Genomic DNA, 17,793 nt, shown 5'->3' with positions numbered 1-17,793 from the left:
ATTTTTGAATTTTGTTAACATTTACAGACATAAATATTTTACATTTTACATTTTATATAAAATATTTTTAAATTTTCTTAATACACATTAACAAGACTTTTAATTTTTGTAAATATATTTATTATTATTAAATTATGCATCAAATTTTCTCTTAATTTATTTATTAAAATTGCATGAAATTTGAAGAATAAAGAAATTGGTGGGCAAGGAATGCTTAATCTCCACCGTACTTTAGTTAATACTTTCAAATTCCACTTTGTGACATGTCCACCTTATATTCTCAATTATAATGAAAACTACATAAAAAGATATATATTGCAACTATTTTTATTAATTTAAATCCTCTTTATTGGCCAGTTTAGTACAACTTACTATAAAGTTGATAATCAAAAAATAAAAATTAAAAGTACATCTCCCAAATATTTAGATAATTAATTTTTTTAACTTATTTAAATTATTTTTACCTAATAAAATATAAACAACAACTGTACCAAACAATCTGGTATAGATTCAAAAATTAAAATCACACAGCCCCATTGTGGAGTCCAAAGCAGTGGAAGATGTGGAACTACCACATCCACCAATTCATTTGCTTTTCATGGCCTATATATATCACCCTAGGAAACCCTTATTCACATCCCATAAGTGTTTCATCAATCAATAGCCTCTCTCTACATATATCAAACTTGTTATTTCCTATTAGACTTTCTATTTTTCAAATGGCCACGTCAGCAATGCAGTCCATCCTGGCAAGACCAGTGTCAGGTGTCACGGCGAGAGCAAGGTTCAGTCAGTTCACTCCTTGCAGCTACGTGCCACGTCTTCAGAGGAATGCTGGCATGCAAGTGCGGTGCATGGCAGAGGTAGGCCTTGTATTCTTTTTGTTACCGTTGATCAGTCTTTCGATCAATCCAGTATGAGTGTTGAGTTACATGATTTGATGTTTAATGGATTTGGGAGAAATCTAACCGTTTGATTGTTTGACTGGGCAGGATGATCAAAATAAGGATGTGACACCCATTACAACTCCTCCGCCGGCATCACAGCCAATCCCTTTTCCTCCACCGAAGCCAAAGGTAATAGTAGTGCACTAATTTAACTTCACCAACTCTTTTTGATTAATTTCATATAATTATCTCAAAATGATATTACAAGAGGAAGAAATGTTTACCTAGATTTAATGGTCTTTTTACCTCTTTGGTTATGTCTGGCAAATGGTTTTGTGGCTATTTTAGCCAAAAATAAGTAAATAAATAAATTAAATTAAAAAATTAATAAGATAAAATGTTATATTTAAATTATAATTATTTCATTTTTTTCTTATAAAGTTAAAAAAGTCAAGAAGTCTATCCTAAATATAATTTTTTAGCTTCATATTAAAATAAGTAAAAATTAAAAAGTCAAAAAATAAACCAACATCTCAAAACGAAAGCTTTATAATTTTACAAAAGTTGCCCTAAAGCCCTTTTAGATAATATATATATATATATATATATATAATTTTCATCCTATAACTTTTTAATTTGTTTACACTTTACACCCTATAAACATATAAGCTTTACACTTTCCACTTTATCTTTATTGTAAAAGTTAAACTTTGCACAAGTAGTTTTCACTACCTTTTTTTTGTTTTCCACTTCAATAATCATTAAAAAAAAAAAAAAATTTAAGAGCGTAAACTGTAACTTTCACAAAATTACAGAGTACAAAGTTCAAGGTTTGATTCTACCAAAAATACTAAAAATTTACAAAAACAAAAACAAAAGCAAAAGCAAAAGCCGAAGAAGATAAGTGATAAATGGTCACCTCACCAAATCTCTTAAATAAATTCAAAATTGTTAAGAGAAGTCTCAAAATTTACAAAATCATTCATCTTAGATTTTGATAATGTGTTTATATTATTAATAATAATACATTATTAACCATGACAGGTAAGTACCAAATTTTCTGACGTGTTAGCATTCAGTGGACCCGCACCGGAGAGAATCAACGGCAGGCTGGCGATGATCGGGTTCGTGGCCGCGATGGCGGTGGAACTATCGAAGGGTGAGGATGTGTTGGCCCAGATATCCAATGGTGGAGTTTCATGGTTTGTGGGGACAAGCATTGTGCTAACCCTAGCATCTTTGATACCTCTATTCAAAGGGGTGAGTGTGGAGTCTCGTTCAGAGGGGATTATGAGCTCTGATGCTGAGCTCTGGAATGGGAGGTTTGCTATGTTGGGTTTGGTTGCATTGGCTTTCACTGAGTTTGTCAAAGGTGGAGCCCTTGTGTAGGTCCCACTTTTTTTTTTTATGTAATTTTGATGACGTGTAATTTTGATTATTTATGAAGAAAAAAAAAAATCAATTTCATACAAGATAGACTTCGTAAAGTTGTAGCAATATTAATATCGAAATAATGTACTATCTTTCTAGAAAGAGCATGCCGTGGTAGTTTTCTATTAAACAAATTTTAATGATATTTGTTGTCAAATTATTAGAGGCTCCATTTGGGAATCATAGGCTCCATTTGGTTTGTTTGTAATTATGATTTCAAATATAAAATTTTCAAAACACTTTTTAAAATTTACAATTAAACATTCAATTCAAAATTATACATAATTAAATTAAAAATTAATTTCACCACTCATAACGGGACACATAGTACAAATTTTTTTTCAAAACTCTTTTGATGATATAGTGTTGAAGATGGTTAGTAATGAAATAATTAAATTTATTTTTATAAAAAATCTAAAAATATAATTTTTATATTTAAAAAATATCTAAAACAAATTTATTTATTTTTTTCAAATAACAAGTTGCAATTGTAAAAAAGAAAAAAAATCAATGTTTTGGCCAGAGGTCTGGAAGGATGTTGGAGTGGATGATCGGGTAAACCCAATCCGCTCTATTCAAAATTGAAAATTTAAAAATACTTTTTAAAACTCATAACCAAACAAACTTTTTATTTTCAAGACTCAACTCACAATTCTAAACTCAAATCACAACTCTAAAAAGAGAATTATAATTTTAAAACTAAACCAAACACAGCCATAGATTTTAGTCTAAAAAAAAAATCACATGAAACATGGACACCAAATATTCGCATCATCTTAAGCTTTGAAACGAGATCAAGAATTCTTCAATTATCTGCATAACTGTTTCTGTGTGTGTTTTTTCTCCTGATTTTATTTGAAGTCTCTCTTTTCACCAAAATTTTTGCATTTCATTAAGAAATTAAAAATTCTACTCGATGTAGTTTTATTCACCTGATTTTATTTAAGGTGTCTCTGCCTCTTTAATAGTTATATATATATAATTGAAATTTATTGTACTTTGCCAAATAATAAAATAAAAAAAACTCAAATTTTTTAGATCATTAAAAAAAAACCCAAATTGATATGCCTTGCCAAGGATACCAAGTGAAGTGTACCACGCACGATAATGTGGTGTGGGGGTGTAAATTCAATTAGCGTATGATTGATCCTAGGATTAAATTTGAACATGTTAGGTTTTTCAAGTAAAATTCTAAATAAATTTTTTTAGTTCGTATCATTGCTGTTTGGAATTTGCTGTAGTGGCAACTAGAGAATGCCAATGGGAAAAGATGGTGACTATTGCGGAGAGATGATGTCAAAACATTTCCACTTCTATTATTTCATAAAACCTTTGACAACACAGGATTTTCCTATGTTTCACCATGCACCAAAATTATCCAAACCATTTGAACAATGAAAAATGAAAATTCACATTTGTGAATAATAATAACTTCGATTCAAAATGAAAGATCATCTGAACAAACCATTATCATAGATTCAATAATACAATGGCAAATTTCAATACAAAAAACTTTCGTCATTCAAACATGAATATGAAGAGGGGTGCGACATAGTTGTCGATTGTTTCAACTTCTAATGACTTGCTAGACAGCCTAAGCATAAATATTTCACTTTTGTGAGGGGGTGATTTTTACATGCAACCTTGAAAGGCCTACCAAATTTTCGGGGAGGCCTACATGCAAAAATTAATTAGGGAAGATGACAATAACCTATAGTAAGACACTTTAGACCTGTAAGAATAATTTTAGACCTATGCAGATGAAAGAAGCATTGCAATATTCTATAATACGTGTATATTTCTTTGGTAAAGGACAACCCAGCGGGAGCTTTTCTTCCTAGAGATTTCTGACGGTCTCAACGAGCTTTAAAAGAAACTATTGTAATATAGATTTAAGTTTTTTTTATGTCTAGGAATAAGAGTTTGAAAGCTTCTCTCCTATATTTTTATATTGATTTTTGAATTTTCAACACCCACCACCATAATTCTTTCTTCTCTCTATCCTCCTCCCTTGCAACTTCTATGAGAAGATTAGTGAATTTTCCAAAATTGCTAACCTTTGCTTGGTTTAGAAAATTGAACCTACTTTTCAGATTAGTAAGTTTTTTTATTTTTTATTTTTCGTGTTGGTTTTAGTCAAAAATTTTAATGTTTTAACAATTTTTTTTATTCTTTAGATGCATCTACCCTAGGGGTGGGCATCAGCCTGTTTGCCTGTCCAACCCACCTGGCCCTATGTTTTTAGAGTTTGGAAAAGTTATTTTAGTCCATAGGCTTGAGCTGGGGCAACATGTTGAGCTGACGCAACATGTTCAGCCCGATATATTAATGGATTGGGCTTGATATCTATACTTTCAACCTAGCCTAACTCGATCCGCTATTAAATTAATTAATTAAATATAATATATTGAAATATATATTTTTTGTTGGGATCTAGACTCTATTTTTGTTGATTTTATTAAAACTCACATTTGTGGTGATGTGTGGTTGAATTTATTTAAGAAATTCTTCAATTTATATACAAAATTCTTCAATTTATAATGATGTCAATTTATTTATTTAGGAAATATAATGTGTGATCAAATTTTATGAAATGTTTTTAAAAAAATTAACAATAACAATAGCTCGATGGGTTGGCTTGGGATTTATAATTATTTTTTGGGACAAGCTTGGGCAGATGTAGAGGTAAGAAGTTGGGGTTGGGCTGAGTTTAGCTAGACACAAAATCCCTTATTATGTAGTATCAACCCGGCCCGAACCTAGCTTGATCTGACAAATGCCCACCCCTAATACACTTAAAAGTATAATATTTATAAATAAAATTAAAAAAAAAATTCTTAAAAAAATTCATCAAATATAAAAATACAAAAAATTATTACATTTTCATATTTTTGTGTAATTATTGAATTTTTTAAATATTTTTTTCACAAATATTTTACTTTTTTAGGTGCATCTAAGTTGTATGTATCTAGAAAGTAAAAAATTTACTGAAAATATTAAAAAAATAACTAAAAAATAAAAACGACAAAAAATAAAAAAGCTTAATTTTCAAAAAATCAATTAAAACCAAACAAAGTATGTGTATAATTTATAATTTGGCTCTTTGGGCTTTGTTGTTTTTTATATTTCACTACAACAAAATACACATTCAGCGACCAAAATTAGCGACTAAAAAAAATTTCGTCGCCAAAAGTTATGAAATTGGCGACCAACTAATTTTTTTAGTCGCCAAAAGTAAAATATTTAGCTACTAAATTTTTTTAGTCGGGGTATATTGATTTTTGGCGACTAAAAAAAAATTTCGTCACTAAAAATGCTAGAATTGGCGACTAAAAAAATTTTTAGTCGCCGTACATTAAGTTTTGGCTACTAAAATCATTTTGTCGCCAAAAGAAAATTAAAAAATTAATTTTTTACCTTTGGCGACCAAAAATTTGGTCGCCAAACGTTTATTTTCAGCGACAAAAAAGAATCTTGGTCGCTATATGTTGACTTTTGGCTACTAAACCATTTAGTCGCCGATTGAAAATTAAAAAAATATTTTTTTACCTTTGGTTTTGGTCGCCAAAAAAGAATTTTATTGTTATTTGGCGACCAAAAATATATTTAGTTGCGAAAGGTTGAAATTTTTGTTTGAGAGGGAAACAAATTATTTTTGGCGCCTGATCTATTTAGACTCTGTTCTGTCTCTCACACACACAGACACACGATATCATATACACTTCTGTGTCAAACACTAGCAAACCTCACCCTCACCATCCCTGCTAACAGTTACCATCGAACTTCCACCACCGACATCGCGGCTCTCGCTACCGCCGCTCACCATCGCGGCCTCCCTCCCAGCCACATTCAGGTTTCTCTCTCTCTCTCTCTTCCTCTATTTCCCCATTTCACCATCTCGGATCTAGGGTTTTATTAGGTAGATAGCAATTGATTTAAGATACTGAACAATTTAAGAATATTATTAGTAGGTAAGTTAATGGAAAATTTTAGGACTCAATTCGGTGATGTCCTCTTCGCTTAATAGGATTGAAATTTGCTCTGCATTCTACATATGGGTTTTGACTTTTTTATTATTTTTTGAGTTTTATATTTCAAATCCTACTCAATTTAAGCAAATGGGTTTCAATTTGATTTTTTTTTATTATAAAAAAAATGGTCTTGCTTTGATTTGGTGGAGGTAGTGATTTTTGTGATCCTAATAGCTATTTGTGCTCATGATTGAATGATTTTGAGTTTTTTATGCATAACAAAAGCTTGAGTCATTGTGAAATCTCATCCTCCTTTTTGTTTTCTGAATTTGAATTTGAGGGGTTAGCTGTGTGTAAGTATTTACCTTCACAGAGATGTATGAATTTGAATAATAAATGATGTTTCCTTAGCTGGGTAGAATCTGATAGGTGGTTTCATTTTCTTTGAATTTTTATATCCATATTTTGTTTGTCTTTTTTTCTTTTTCATATATTAAACCATACTCAATTCAAGCAACTGGGTCAGAATTGAATTAGATTTTGTTTTTCTCAATTAGCTTGGTTTGAATTATTATTATTATTTTTTTGGTGGTTGGTAATTCTGATGCTCTCACTGATTCTGTGTTCATGTGGCTTCCCTTCTTGTAAAATAAGAAAAGAGAAAGAAAGGGAAAAAAAAAGTATTACTTATTATGGACCTCCTAGTTACACTGCTCTGTTTGTTCTCCAAGAATGTGACGGTCATCAAAGTAAGGCTGATTTCTGCAATGATTTATATTGATGCAAGATACTTAAGTTTGATTAGGAATTTGTGAATTGTCTTCTTCATCATTGTCATTGATCTACAACTCAGGAGTTTCGGATCTTTCCTTTTTCTACGTTGAGAATCTCATCAGTCATGCTTATCAACATTGACTTGCTGTCAAAGTAATAGCTTAAGAATGGTAGAAGTAGTTCCAAAATTACATAAAAAGTAACTTGAATATACCTGCTTTAGAGTGTGAAAAGCATGTTTTTTTGAAATGAATGGATATCCATTATTCATTTTAAAGCTCAAAGATGTTGTGCTGTATTTTTTCTTTGGGCCTCTTTATGTTCTGAACAGTTAGGCTTTCCCTTCTTAGACTTTTTGGTCAATTATAGCTTCACTAGTGACTTAAACTGCCAATATAGCCTCCTTATTTACTGAGCTTTTTTACTTTGATAATCCTGGACAAAATTAATTTGGTCAGAAATAGACAGTTGATGGTTTGTGGCTGTTATGCTGGAAAATGGAAACCAGTTGAGCTTACATATTCCCATTATGGATCAAACACCATTTACAGGTTTCTGTCCCTCTTAATTTGATGGCATCAGTACTTTTGTTGGATTGCCCTTTTACAATGATGGTCTCTTATGCCGCTGCTGGGTTTATTTTGATCTTCAAAATGGCAAAATGGTGCCTTTAGTTATCTTATGTTCTTAACTGAATTTCACTAAGAATGTAATAATGCAGTCATAAAAAAAGTGTCCAAATTCAGGTGCATCTGGACATCCATTGGGAACTGGATATTTACATTTTTGTGCTCCCACAGTTTGGAGTGGATTTTACTTGGTCCTTATAGTTTTAATTGTAATGTATTGAACTTCATATTTTTTAATTGGTTTCAATTAGGTCCAACTGTTAATTGTTGTTAGCGATTTGGATGCAAAAATACATGCCAATAGCAAATAACTTTCTTTGATCATGTGAAGCTCTCATGAATCTCACGTGGATCACATGGAACTGACGTGGAACTCAAGTGTATTTAATTCTTGTCTAAATTCTTAAGATGAAGTTGACCATTAAACTTAATATACACGACAATGTGTCATACTTGAAACTGTGAACACTAAAGTGTTTTTTTTAATAAAAGTTATATGGATGCAAAATTTGATTTACCCTTCGAAATAATGGCTCAATATGCATGAAACTTTAATTTTATTGTATGAATCCATAATACATTTGAGTTACTGATTTCATTTAATACTAAATCCCCCTTTTACATGATTCCTGGTTTCCACATATGCTTTGCCATTCTTACTACTTTGGACCTTTATTCAGTGCTTCTGGGACTGTAGAGTAAAGTTTGGAAGAAAGCAAGCTGGACCATTTTCAAAGTGCATAAACAAAATTTGTATACTGTTTGAAGTCCTTGTCCTTGTCATAAACCCTGTTTACACTAATAGTGGGGGGAGAGAAAGAGTCTTATTTAATTTTGGGTGAATTACAGTTTGACCCTCTGACTTTCCTTGAATTCACTTTGTTTCAATTACATAAACGTGGTGGTGATTAAAATTAATGGGTAAAATTTGTCTTGTGCCATAAATATTAATCACAATAAAGCTATAGAGATAATGGCAATACCATGATACTTGGTTTCAATTACAAAATTTCTTGGGTTTGTTGGTTTGTTATGTAGTTTTCATATGTAGGCTATAACTTGGTGTGCTTTTTGGGGGTATGTGAATGTCATTTGTTTTTATAGGTACTCAATCAATGCTATATTAGATGCACTGCTAATGAAGAAGCTGGCTACTGGGCAATTGTTTGTGGGACAGAAACTTAGGGTACTTCTTTGGTTTCACTATTTTCCATTTCTTCTTTTGACTAGATATCCGGTTAGAACTTCCTATTGCTTACAGTTTATGTTGTCATCTGAAGATCTGGGGAGCTGGATTAAGTGGCTGGATTGGGCCTGTTTCACCTCTTGAGGTTATTACCCAGTTTAGGTTACTATATAAGTCGTTTGGCTAAAACTTCAATTGTACCTATAGGATTTGATCAAGTTTTTGCTTTAGTGTTAGGCATCTAGCACCGTTGGTCTTCTAATGCACATGAATGGGGCATATAGTGCTCATTGGGCTGATCGTTTGGGGTTATGTAAGTGTTTAAGTAGTTACGTGCATTCTTGTCTTCTTGCCCTTATTATCTTGCAGCAGCACATTTCAGTTTCATCTTGCTTGAACATGTTCTAATCTTTATCTCTAGGTAAGGGTGGTGGTGCTCCATTAGCATTTAGATGTATCAAGGGTATGGGAGGTCCAGTTCCTAGCACATTAATTGGAGTCACACGGATATACCCTGTTCTCTACAGGGAAAGGTAATCTGAAGTTGATTTTGCTTTTACTTGAAGCTTGTTGAATGCTTTTAATGTGATAGAAACTGTGTTTGTTTCTCCCATCCAGGTTAAGTAATGGGGGATTTATTGTGAGATCAGAGAGAATGGAAGCTAAAATGATACAATTATACAAACAGAGGTGATTCTGTCTTACCTTAGGAAGCAAACTGCAAATGCTAAATTGTTTGCCTTCTGAATACTCATTTCTGGCCTTTACTATGTTCATCATTGCCAGCTTGAATATAAATTTCAGTTTGTCTATAAATTTCAGACTAAAATGATTAGTTTATTGACAAACTAAATGATGACTTTTTTACTTCATTAGTTTGGAGAAACTAACACTACAATGTCAATAAAATGACTTACTTTATTAGTTTGGAAAATGACAATATAAATCTGAGTTTTGACTTATTACAAAAAGGGTGTGGAGAAAATGCTAACCCTTTATTAGTTGTTATAGGTCTACCAAAATTCAATATTTTAAAAATTAAAACTGAGATCCATTTTTTGACTGACTTTGTGATTAAGTACATTAAATATATATTTCATTAACTTAAATGGAACATAATGATTTTGGATGCTTTTCATGCCCTAATTGTTTCTTCAGAAAATAAATAAATAGTCTGATTCCAATATCCCATCAAAACACATTCATCCTAAATCATCTAATTAATGACACATTTTTATATACAGTTGAGGATCATGATGGTTTCATCTCTGTGTCTTCAGGGATTGTTGATTTTTGGTAGCTTATGGATTGTTTTGGTGACTGCATTTTGCATTCCTGTTTCCAAAAACTCGATTAGAAAGGCCATGAACATATCTGCACAGATTATCAGATTTGGTGCTGTTCTATGTATACATTTTTCATTTTTGTTCAACAACTTTCAATTCCTTGAATTTTTTTTTCCCCTTTTCCCTTTTTCCATTTCACGCAGAGAATATCTGCAAAGGATGCCCTTGATGCTGAATATTTTTGGACTGACCCCTTACCTTGCGATCCTAGAAGGTATGTCTCACATCTTTCTTCTTAGCTATGCTGCTTGAATTTTACTTATTGATTCATTGTACTGAGGAAAAGATTTGGTAATAATCATATACCTTCAACGAGACTTGGAAAATTCAGTCATAGTGTGCCAAACCTTCTGCATTTCATATGTTTACACCTCCAATTGAGGTTTCCTGAAGCCTCTCTATTAATATTTTGACTGATCTCCGCTTGTCAAATAAAGGTGTCTTAGTTTTGTTTATATTAAATTAATTTCCACCTGTTCTTTGATTGCATAGTTTGCCTGATGGTGTCTCAGTTTTGTTTATATTAAATTAATTTCCACCTGTTCTTTGATTGCATAGTTTGCCTAAATATGAATCATCACACGAGTTCCAGACAAAGAAAAAAAGGCAACAGCAGCGACAAAACGAAGAGATGGCAAAGAGACAGAAATTGCAGCACCCACAACAACATGCTTGTCTGATTGCTTGTTTTTGCAGGCATGATAAAGAAGGGAATGCTGGATTTGTAGTTTTTGAGTTTGTGGATTATGCTTTGCATCCTTGTCCAGCTGTGTGGCTCAGGAACACAAGTTTTCTGATGAGAGCAACATCTTGAGAATGAAAGTGGTTCAGATTTGGACACTAAGGATGTCGCAACCACTGTTTTCTTAGGTAGCTATCATTTTAATCTTTTGACAAATGGCTTTACAGTGTAGGCCAATCTGTAGAAGTTCACCTGGATTTGGGATAAAGGTTAATTGAGATTTGGGATGGAATTTCACCCACAACTTGATTATAAATGTTCTGAGTTTGTCTCATTGTGTTGATTTATGGATTGACAGAAAAAAAAAAAAATTGTGGATAATTTGTTCTGTATACAAATTATATTTATTTAGATATTGTTTGGAATAAATCCCACGCAAGCTATGGAACTGTCTTCCCACCCAAGCTTGTAATTTGCTAATTCTTTATTTAAATACAACTGTCATGTTAGTAGCTAAAAATTTAAAAAAAAAATGGAAAAAAAACTTTTGGCTACTAAATATTTAGTAGCTAAAAATAAAAATAAAATGGAGAAAAACTTTTGGCTACTAAATATTTAGTAGCTAAAAATAAAAATAAAATAGAGAAAAACTTTTGGCTACTAAATATTTAGTAGCTGAAATAAAAAAAGACTTTAGGCGACTAAGAATTTAGTAGCTAAAAAAATAATAATAATAAAATAAGATGGAAAAAATACCCTTTGGCGACTAAAATTTTGGTCGCCGTAGATATTGCAAGTTTTGGCGACCAAAGTTTTAGTAGCAGAAAATAAAAATTTTGGCGACTAAAATATTATTTTTGGCGACTAAAAATATTAGTTGCCATTTATAGGACTTTTGGCGACTAAAAAAAATTTAGTCGCCGTAACCTTCCCTGACCGTTTTTCCGCGACAAATCTAGCGACCAAAATATTTAGTCGGGAAAAAGCTTCGGCGACTAAAAACCTTATTTTTGGCGACTAAAACTTTAGTCGCCAAAAGTGCATTTTCTTGTAGTGTTTCTTGTTTTGTATGATGCTTATTTTTCTTTTAATATAAATGCGTTTTAGCCTTTCTTCTTCTTCTTTTTTTTTTTTTAATAAAATAACCAAAAACTTCTTTGCACTACAAAAAAATTATTTTTTTGCGACGACAAAACGCCGTCGCAAATATCCCAAACGCTGTCTCAAAAGGTTTTTTGCGACGGTAAGTGGCTTTTTGCGACGGCAAGTGGGGGGTCGCAACAAAGGGGGTTGCAAAAGGGTTTTAGCGACGGCATAACGCCGCCGCCTTTTGTTTGCGACGGCAAAATACCTTTTTTGCGACGGAAAAATTCTATCGCAAATAACGCGTGAAAATCTGGATTTTTTTGAGACGACACTGTGTTGCCGTCGCTAAAAGTTTATTTGAGACAGCACCTTCTGTCGTCGCTAAAGGACTATTGGCGACGGCAATAACACAGTCGCTAAAGACCCTACTTTTCAACCAAATCCCCTATCTTTTGCAACAGTAAAGCTACCGTTGCAAAAAATCCTAGTTCAATTTTCTTTTTGAGACAGTGTGTGCTGCCGTCTCCAAAAAAAAAAAAAAAAACTGTATTAAAATTATTAAAAATATAAAAATAACTTGTATTAAATGAAAAATAACTAAAAAAAAACCGATAATTACATAATAATATAAATACATACATAAACAAAAGTTGGCACATAATGAAAATTCATAATGTTGTTCCATTCATAACAATACATAAATAAAAATTCATAACAATAAAAATTATCCCACGACATAATGTCGCATAATACATACATAATGTTGTTCACAAATCTAAATAACGTAAATCAAAACCAAAAGTTTTCATCATGATTCTTCCGTGGGTTACAAAAACAAAAGTTGGTCATAATCTTTACACGCCCACATTCCAAAAGAAGCAAACTACTACTCAAGAAATATCTGAAAATAACAAAATAAAAATAATTAATGACAATATAATGGTGTTAATAGTTTAATTACAAAAAAATACAAAAAAGTAACTGCTATATAATTACAAAGATAGTTTAGTAAATAATTTTGGCTAGACAGAAATCTGGCCCTAACTCCCAAACCGGAAACCCGATTGGAGTCCCGTCTTCTCCCACAAGTCTCTCGTGCCTAGGCGGTCGTGTGTGCCAAGTTTCGTGCTAAACCGATATCGTTTGGTGATTTTGGGGGGTCAACACCTCGAATTTTAATTTCTTAAGGAACTAGTTTGCCTAGACCGAAATCCGGCTCTAACTCCCAAACCGGGAACCCGATTGGAGTCCCGTCTTCTCCCATAAGTCTCTCGTGCCTAGGCGGTCAAGTGTGCCAAGTTTCGTGCTAAATCGATGCCGTTTGGTGATTTTGGGGTATCAACACCTCGAATTCAAGTTTCTTATGGAACTAGTTTGCCTAGACCGAAATCCGACTCTAACTCCTAAACCGAGAACCCGATTCGAGCCCCGTCTTCTCCTATAAGTATCTCGTGCCTAAGCGCTCGTGTGTGCCAAGTTTCATGCTAAACTGACGCCGTTGGGTGATTTTGGGGCATCAACATCTCGAATTCAAGTTTCTTAAGAAATTAGTTTGCCTAGACCGAAATTCGGCTCTAACTCCCAATCCGAGTACCCAATTCGAGTCCCGTCCTCTCCCACAAGTCTCTCGTGCCTAGGCGGTCGTGTATGCCAAGTTTCGTGCTAAACCGACGCCGTTTGGTGATTTTGGGGCGTTAACACCTCGAATTCAAGTTTCTTAAGGAACTAGTTTGCCTAAAGTGAAATCCGGCTCTAACTCCCAAACCGGGAACCCGATTAGAGTCCCATCTTCTCTCACAAGTCTCTCGTGCCTAGGTGGTTGTGTGTGCCAAGTTTCGTGCTAAACCGACGTCGTTTGGTGATTTTGGGGCGTCAACACCTCAAATTCAAGTTTCTTAAGGAACCAGTTTGCCTAGACCGAAATCCGGCTCTAACTCCCAATCCAGGAACCCGATTCGAGTTCCGTCTTCTCCCACAAGTCTCTCGTGCTTAGGTGGTCGTGTGTGCCAAGTTTCGTGATAAACCGATCATTTGGTGACTTTGGGGCGTCAACACCTCGAATTCATGTTTCTTAAGGAATTAGTTTGCCTAGACCGAAATTTGGCTCTAACTCCCAAACCGGGAACCCGATTGGGGTCCCGTCTTCTCCCACAAGTCTCTCGTGCATAGGCGGTCGTGTGTGCCAAGTTTCGTGCTAAACCGACGCCGTTTGGTGATTTTGGGACGTTAACACCTCGAATTCAAGTTTCTTAAGGAACTAGTTTGCCGAAAGTGAAATCCAGCTCTAACTCCCAAACCGGAAACCCGATTGGAGTCATGTCTTCTCCCACAAGTCTCTCGTGCCTAGGCGATCTTGTGTGCTAAGTTTCGTGCTAAACCGACGCCGTTTGGTGATTTTGGGGCATCAACACCTCGAATTCAAGTTTCTTAAGGAACTAGTTTGCCTAGACCGAAATCCGACTCTAACTCCCAAACCAGGAACCTGATTCGAGCCCCGTCTTCTCCCATAAGTCTCTCGTGCCTAGGCAGTTGTGTGTGCCAAGTTTCGTGCTAAACCGACGTCGTTTGGTGATTTTGGGGCGTTAACACCTCGAATTCAAGTTTCTTAAGGAACTAGTTTGTCTAAAGTGAAATCCGGCTCTAACTCCCAAGCCGAGAACCCGATTGGAGTTTCGTCTTCTCCCACAAGTCTCTCGTGCCTAAGCAGTCGTGTGTTCCAAGTTTTGTGCTAAACCGACGCTGTTTGGTGATTTTGGAGCGTCAACACCTCGTATTCAAGTTTTTTAAGGAACTAGTTTGCCTAGACCGAAATCCGACTCTAACTCCCAAACCGGGAACCTGATTTGAGCTCCGTCTTCTCCCACAGGTCTGTCGTGCCTAGGCGGTCATGTGTGCCAAGTTTCGTGCTAAATCGACGTCGTTTGGTGATTTGGAGGCGTTAACACGTCGAATTCTAATTTCTTAAGGAACTAGTTTGCCTAAAGTGAAATCCGGCTTTAACTCCCAAACCGGGAACCCGACTGGAGTCATGTCTTCTCCCATAAGTCTCTCGTGCCTAGGCGATCTTGTGTGCTAAGTTTCGTGCTAAACCGACGCCGTTTGGTGATTTTGGGGCATCAACACCTCGAATTCAAGTTTCTTAAGGAACTAGTTTGCCTAGACCGAAATCCGACTCTAACTCCCAAACCAGGAACCTGATTCGAGCCCCGTCTTCTCCCATAAGTCTCTCGTGCCTAGGCAGTTGTGTGTGCCAAGTTTCGTGCTAAACCGACGCCGTTTGGTGATTTTGGGGCGTTAACACCTCGAATTCAAGTTTCTTAAAGAACTAGTTTGCCTAAAGTGAAATCCGGCTCTAACTCCCAAATCGGGAACCCGATTGGAGTCCCGTCCTCTCTCACAAGTCTCTCGTACCTAGGCGGTCGTGTGTGCCAAGTTTCCTGCTAAATCCAGCTCTAACTCCCAATCCGGGAATCCGATTTGAGTCCCGTCTTCTTACACAAGTCTCTTAACTTAGAATGTAAAGAATGCAAAGATACATTTTAGCTCAGAATGCAAAGATACATTTTATACCTGATCTTCTAGTGGTGGTGTATATCAATTCTCGTCTTCTACAGATTCCCTAAACGCCCGTTGGCCACTCGATGCATCAGGAACCTATGATAGTCAATGCATAATGTGTTAATCATATTCGAATTTTATACATAATGTTGTGTGAAAATTGAACTATCAAACAATTTAATTTATATCGAACCTGTCTGTTGGGATCCACACTCGCCCCCTGTGACATAAAACCCATCATCTCAGCTCTCATCTACTGTAAATGCGTAGAGAACTCTGCTCGCAGCTGCTCTCTCAACTCATCCCTTAGCTCCACACAAACCTGCTGGGTGATCTGAACAATGGTCGATGGCTGGGGTGTTGACTGTGATGGCCTAGCACCATCTTTATACACCGCTCTCTGAGGCACAGTTCTCCCGTATGTGCGACAATATCCATGTCTGTCATGACCTATCAACTCATGGAAAATGGCATTCCTAGCCTTCAAAGTTCGACAATCCTCAGGTAGCATAGAGAGTTGACGATTAAACTCATCCTATATTGAATAAGACATACAAGTATATGCCAAATTAAGATGGTTGACACACACAAAATAAAAAATAAACTTTAAATACAATCAAAGGTGTTTGGAAACTACCAAGGTCTGGATAACCTCTGGGTCATCTGCTCTACGTGTCATAAGTCAAACATTCATCTTATCAGTAGACTCTCCCTTATTGGTCATTTACATTTTTTTTGAAATATGAAAATTAGAATCCAAATAATTTGCAAATACAATGTTTATTTATATACAAAAATAAAAAAATAAAATATAAACCTCATGCCGTATCTAAGCGAAAGTAGTACGCCTTGTGGTATGAGCTATGCCGTGAGTTCGTCGATTTTTAGTGTTCCTAGTTGCAATTTTCTATAACATGTTCAACAAATGTAAGTATATAAATATGATTTGTATGTTTACATATCATAAATATAACTTATTTGTATACCTCAGCATTGGAAGTACGCCAATACTCCACAAGTTCTTCCCACTGGCTTGGCACAATGTACAAAGGAACATCATCCTTCAGATTAGGATCAGAACTTCTAGGCTTGAAATACTTAGCCTTAATCTTATTCTTGTGATCCTTCCATATGCTGTTACAGTTTTTCATGCGGATTGGCTTGTACTCCTCTGGACATATATTCAAATTGTCCTATGAAACACAATTTTAAAGTTTAAATAATAATAACACAATTTTGGAATTCGAATTTTTGGACAAAAATATACTTTTACCTTCACATCCTTCCAGATAGCATCAACAATATCATCAGGCACATTGTTCCAATCAAGAAAAGTAAGAGGAACAATGTTACCATTCCGCACAATAATGCCAAGTTGAGTAGTTAACTTAGACACGTTATCCTCTATTGGGTAGTAATTTTCATCAAATTGTATGTCCGGCTTTGTACCAGTACCCCACTCCCTAATACCCTTGGCACATCCTCTACCACGCCTAGTCGAGATTGATGAAGAACTAACATGACCTACGAGATACAATAACAATAAACAATAAGCAATGATAATAAACAAATGCAAATTTAAATAATGTGAATACAAATCGAATTCTTATACCTGAGGTGGGCTATGAAGAAGTCGAAGGGTCTGCAAAATACAATGAGAATAAACAAGTTACATATAATGAGAATAAATAAATGTATGTTTAAATAATTTTCATACAAATCAAAGCAAATTTATATACTTGCGGATGGCTCATAAGCTGATGACTCTAGTCGAGATGATAGCTGCTGTGGTGCCACTGATGGTGGACGCACCGATGGTAGGTGTGGAGGCTGAGTACATGGTAGCTACTGTGGTGCCACTGATGGTGGTCGATGCAGTGGTACTAATGGCCCCTCTGATGGTGGTCGCTGGGATGCCTTCTCTAATGGTGGTGCCAGTAATAGTGGTCGCTACGATGGCTGGTCAGATGGTGGTGGCACTAATGGCCCCTTCGATGGTGGCCGATGTGATGCCTTCTTTGATGGTGGTACTACTAATGTCCTGTTATGTAGCACATCAGACATCATGCGCCAGGGATGATCAGGCTTCCTCTTCCTTCCCATAATAATCTGCAAGCAATATAATATTAATTGACATTAGAAACATATACAATGGTTTGTCATCATGCATCTCACGTCTCATATGTGAAGCCCAAATCTGTTGTGACCTTTTGAGTTTTATAATATGAGTCTAGAAGTTTCAC

At 34.9% G+C, this 17,793-nt stretch overlaps 2 protein-coding genes across 6 annotated transcripts; both read left to right on the top strand.

The window, feature by feature from the left end:
* Nucleotides 1–630: 630 nt before the first annotated feature.
* Nucleotides 631–2,461, top strand: LOC114317768 (early light-induced protein, chloroplastic). Its single transcript, XM_028264529.2, has 3 exons — nucleotides 631–863; nucleotides 993–1,076; nucleotides 1,932–2,461. Exons 1-3 carry the CDS (start codon nucleotides 720–722, stop codon nucleotides 2,274–2,276), a joined length of 573 nt encoding a protein of 190 aa, XP_028120330.2. The 5' UTR covers nucleotides 631–719; the 3' UTR covers nucleotides 2,277–2,461.
* A 3,506-nt stretch (nucleotides 2,462–5,967) lies between these two features.
* On the top strand, nucleotides 5,968–11,349 carry LOC145788821 (protein BREAST CANCER SUSCEPTIBILITY 2 homolog B-like). 5 transcript variants are annotated; one of them, XR_014335044.1, is made up of 9 exons: nucleotides 5,968–6,171; nucleotides 8,797–8,878; nucleotides 8,954–9,023; nucleotides 9,110–9,191; nucleotides 9,300–9,411; nucleotides 9,497–9,568; nucleotides 10,159–10,273; nucleotides 10,368–10,438; nucleotides 10,783–11,349. XR_014335044.1 is itself a non-coding variant. In XM_082877555.1 (8 exons), the coding sequence occupies exons 4-8, from the start codon at nucleotides 9,140–9,142 to the stop codon at nucleotides 10,902–10,904; spliced, it is 429 nt and encodes a 142-aa protein (XP_082733681.1). In that variant the 5' UTR covers nucleotides 5,968–6,171; nucleotides 8,797–8,878; nucleotides 8,973–9,023; nucleotides 9,110–9,139; the 3' UTR covers nucleotides 10,905–11,343. The 5 variants fall into 5 exon arrangements, 3 of the variants coding, with proteins under 3 accessions (XP_082733681.1, XP_082733678.1, XP_082733679.1); XR_014335043.1 differs by having other exon boundaries at nucleotides 10,159–10,438; nucleotides 10,783–11,347; XM_082877555.1 differs by lacking the exon at nucleotides 10,159–10,273 and having other exon boundaries at nucleotides 8,973–9,023; nucleotides 10,783–11,343.
* The last annotated feature ends 6,444 nt before the right edge of the window (nucleotides 11,350–17,793 follow it).

This window comes from Camellia sinensis, chromosome 7 (genome assembly GCF_055761805.1).
Source record: "Camellia sinensis isolate YWXY chromosome 7, ASM5576180v1, whole genome shotgun sequence".
In the NCBI taxonomy this organism is placed as follows: domain Eukaryota; kingdom Viridiplantae; phylum Streptophyta; class Magnoliopsida; order Ericales; family Theaceae; genus Camellia; species Camellia sinensis.
The sequence above is the reverse complement of the archived record's forward strand: the minus strand, read 5'-3'. Positions and strand labels throughout refer to the sequence as shown.

Excerpts from the sequence above, each read along its gene's own strand:
- LOC114317768 (XM_028264529.2), top strand. The coding sequence starts at position 720 with ATGGCCACGTCAGCAATGCAGTCCATCCTGGCAAGACCAGTGTCAGGT. Across the intron at positions 864-992 it reads AAGTGCGGTGCATGGCAGAG|GATGATCAAAATAAGGATGT; the intron begins GTAGGCCTTGTA and ends TTGACTGGGCAG. Across the intron at positions 1,077-1,931 it reads TTCCTCCACCGAAGCCAAAG|GTAAGTACCAAATTTTCTGA; the intron begins GTAATAGTAGTG and ends TAACCATGACAG.
- LOC145788821 (XM_082877555.1), top strand. The coding sequence starts at position 9,140 with ATGCACATGAATGGGGCATATAGTGCTCATTGGGCTGATCGTTTGGGG. Across the intron at positions 9,192-9,299 it reads GGCTGATCGTTTGGGGTTAT|GTAAGGGTGGTGGTGCTCCA; the intron begins GTAAGTGTTTAA and ends CTTTATCTCTAG. Across the intron at positions 9,412-9,496 it reads CCTGTTCTCTACAGGGAAAG|GTTAAGTAATGGGGGATTTA; the intron begins GTAATCTGAAGT and ends TCTCCCATCCAG.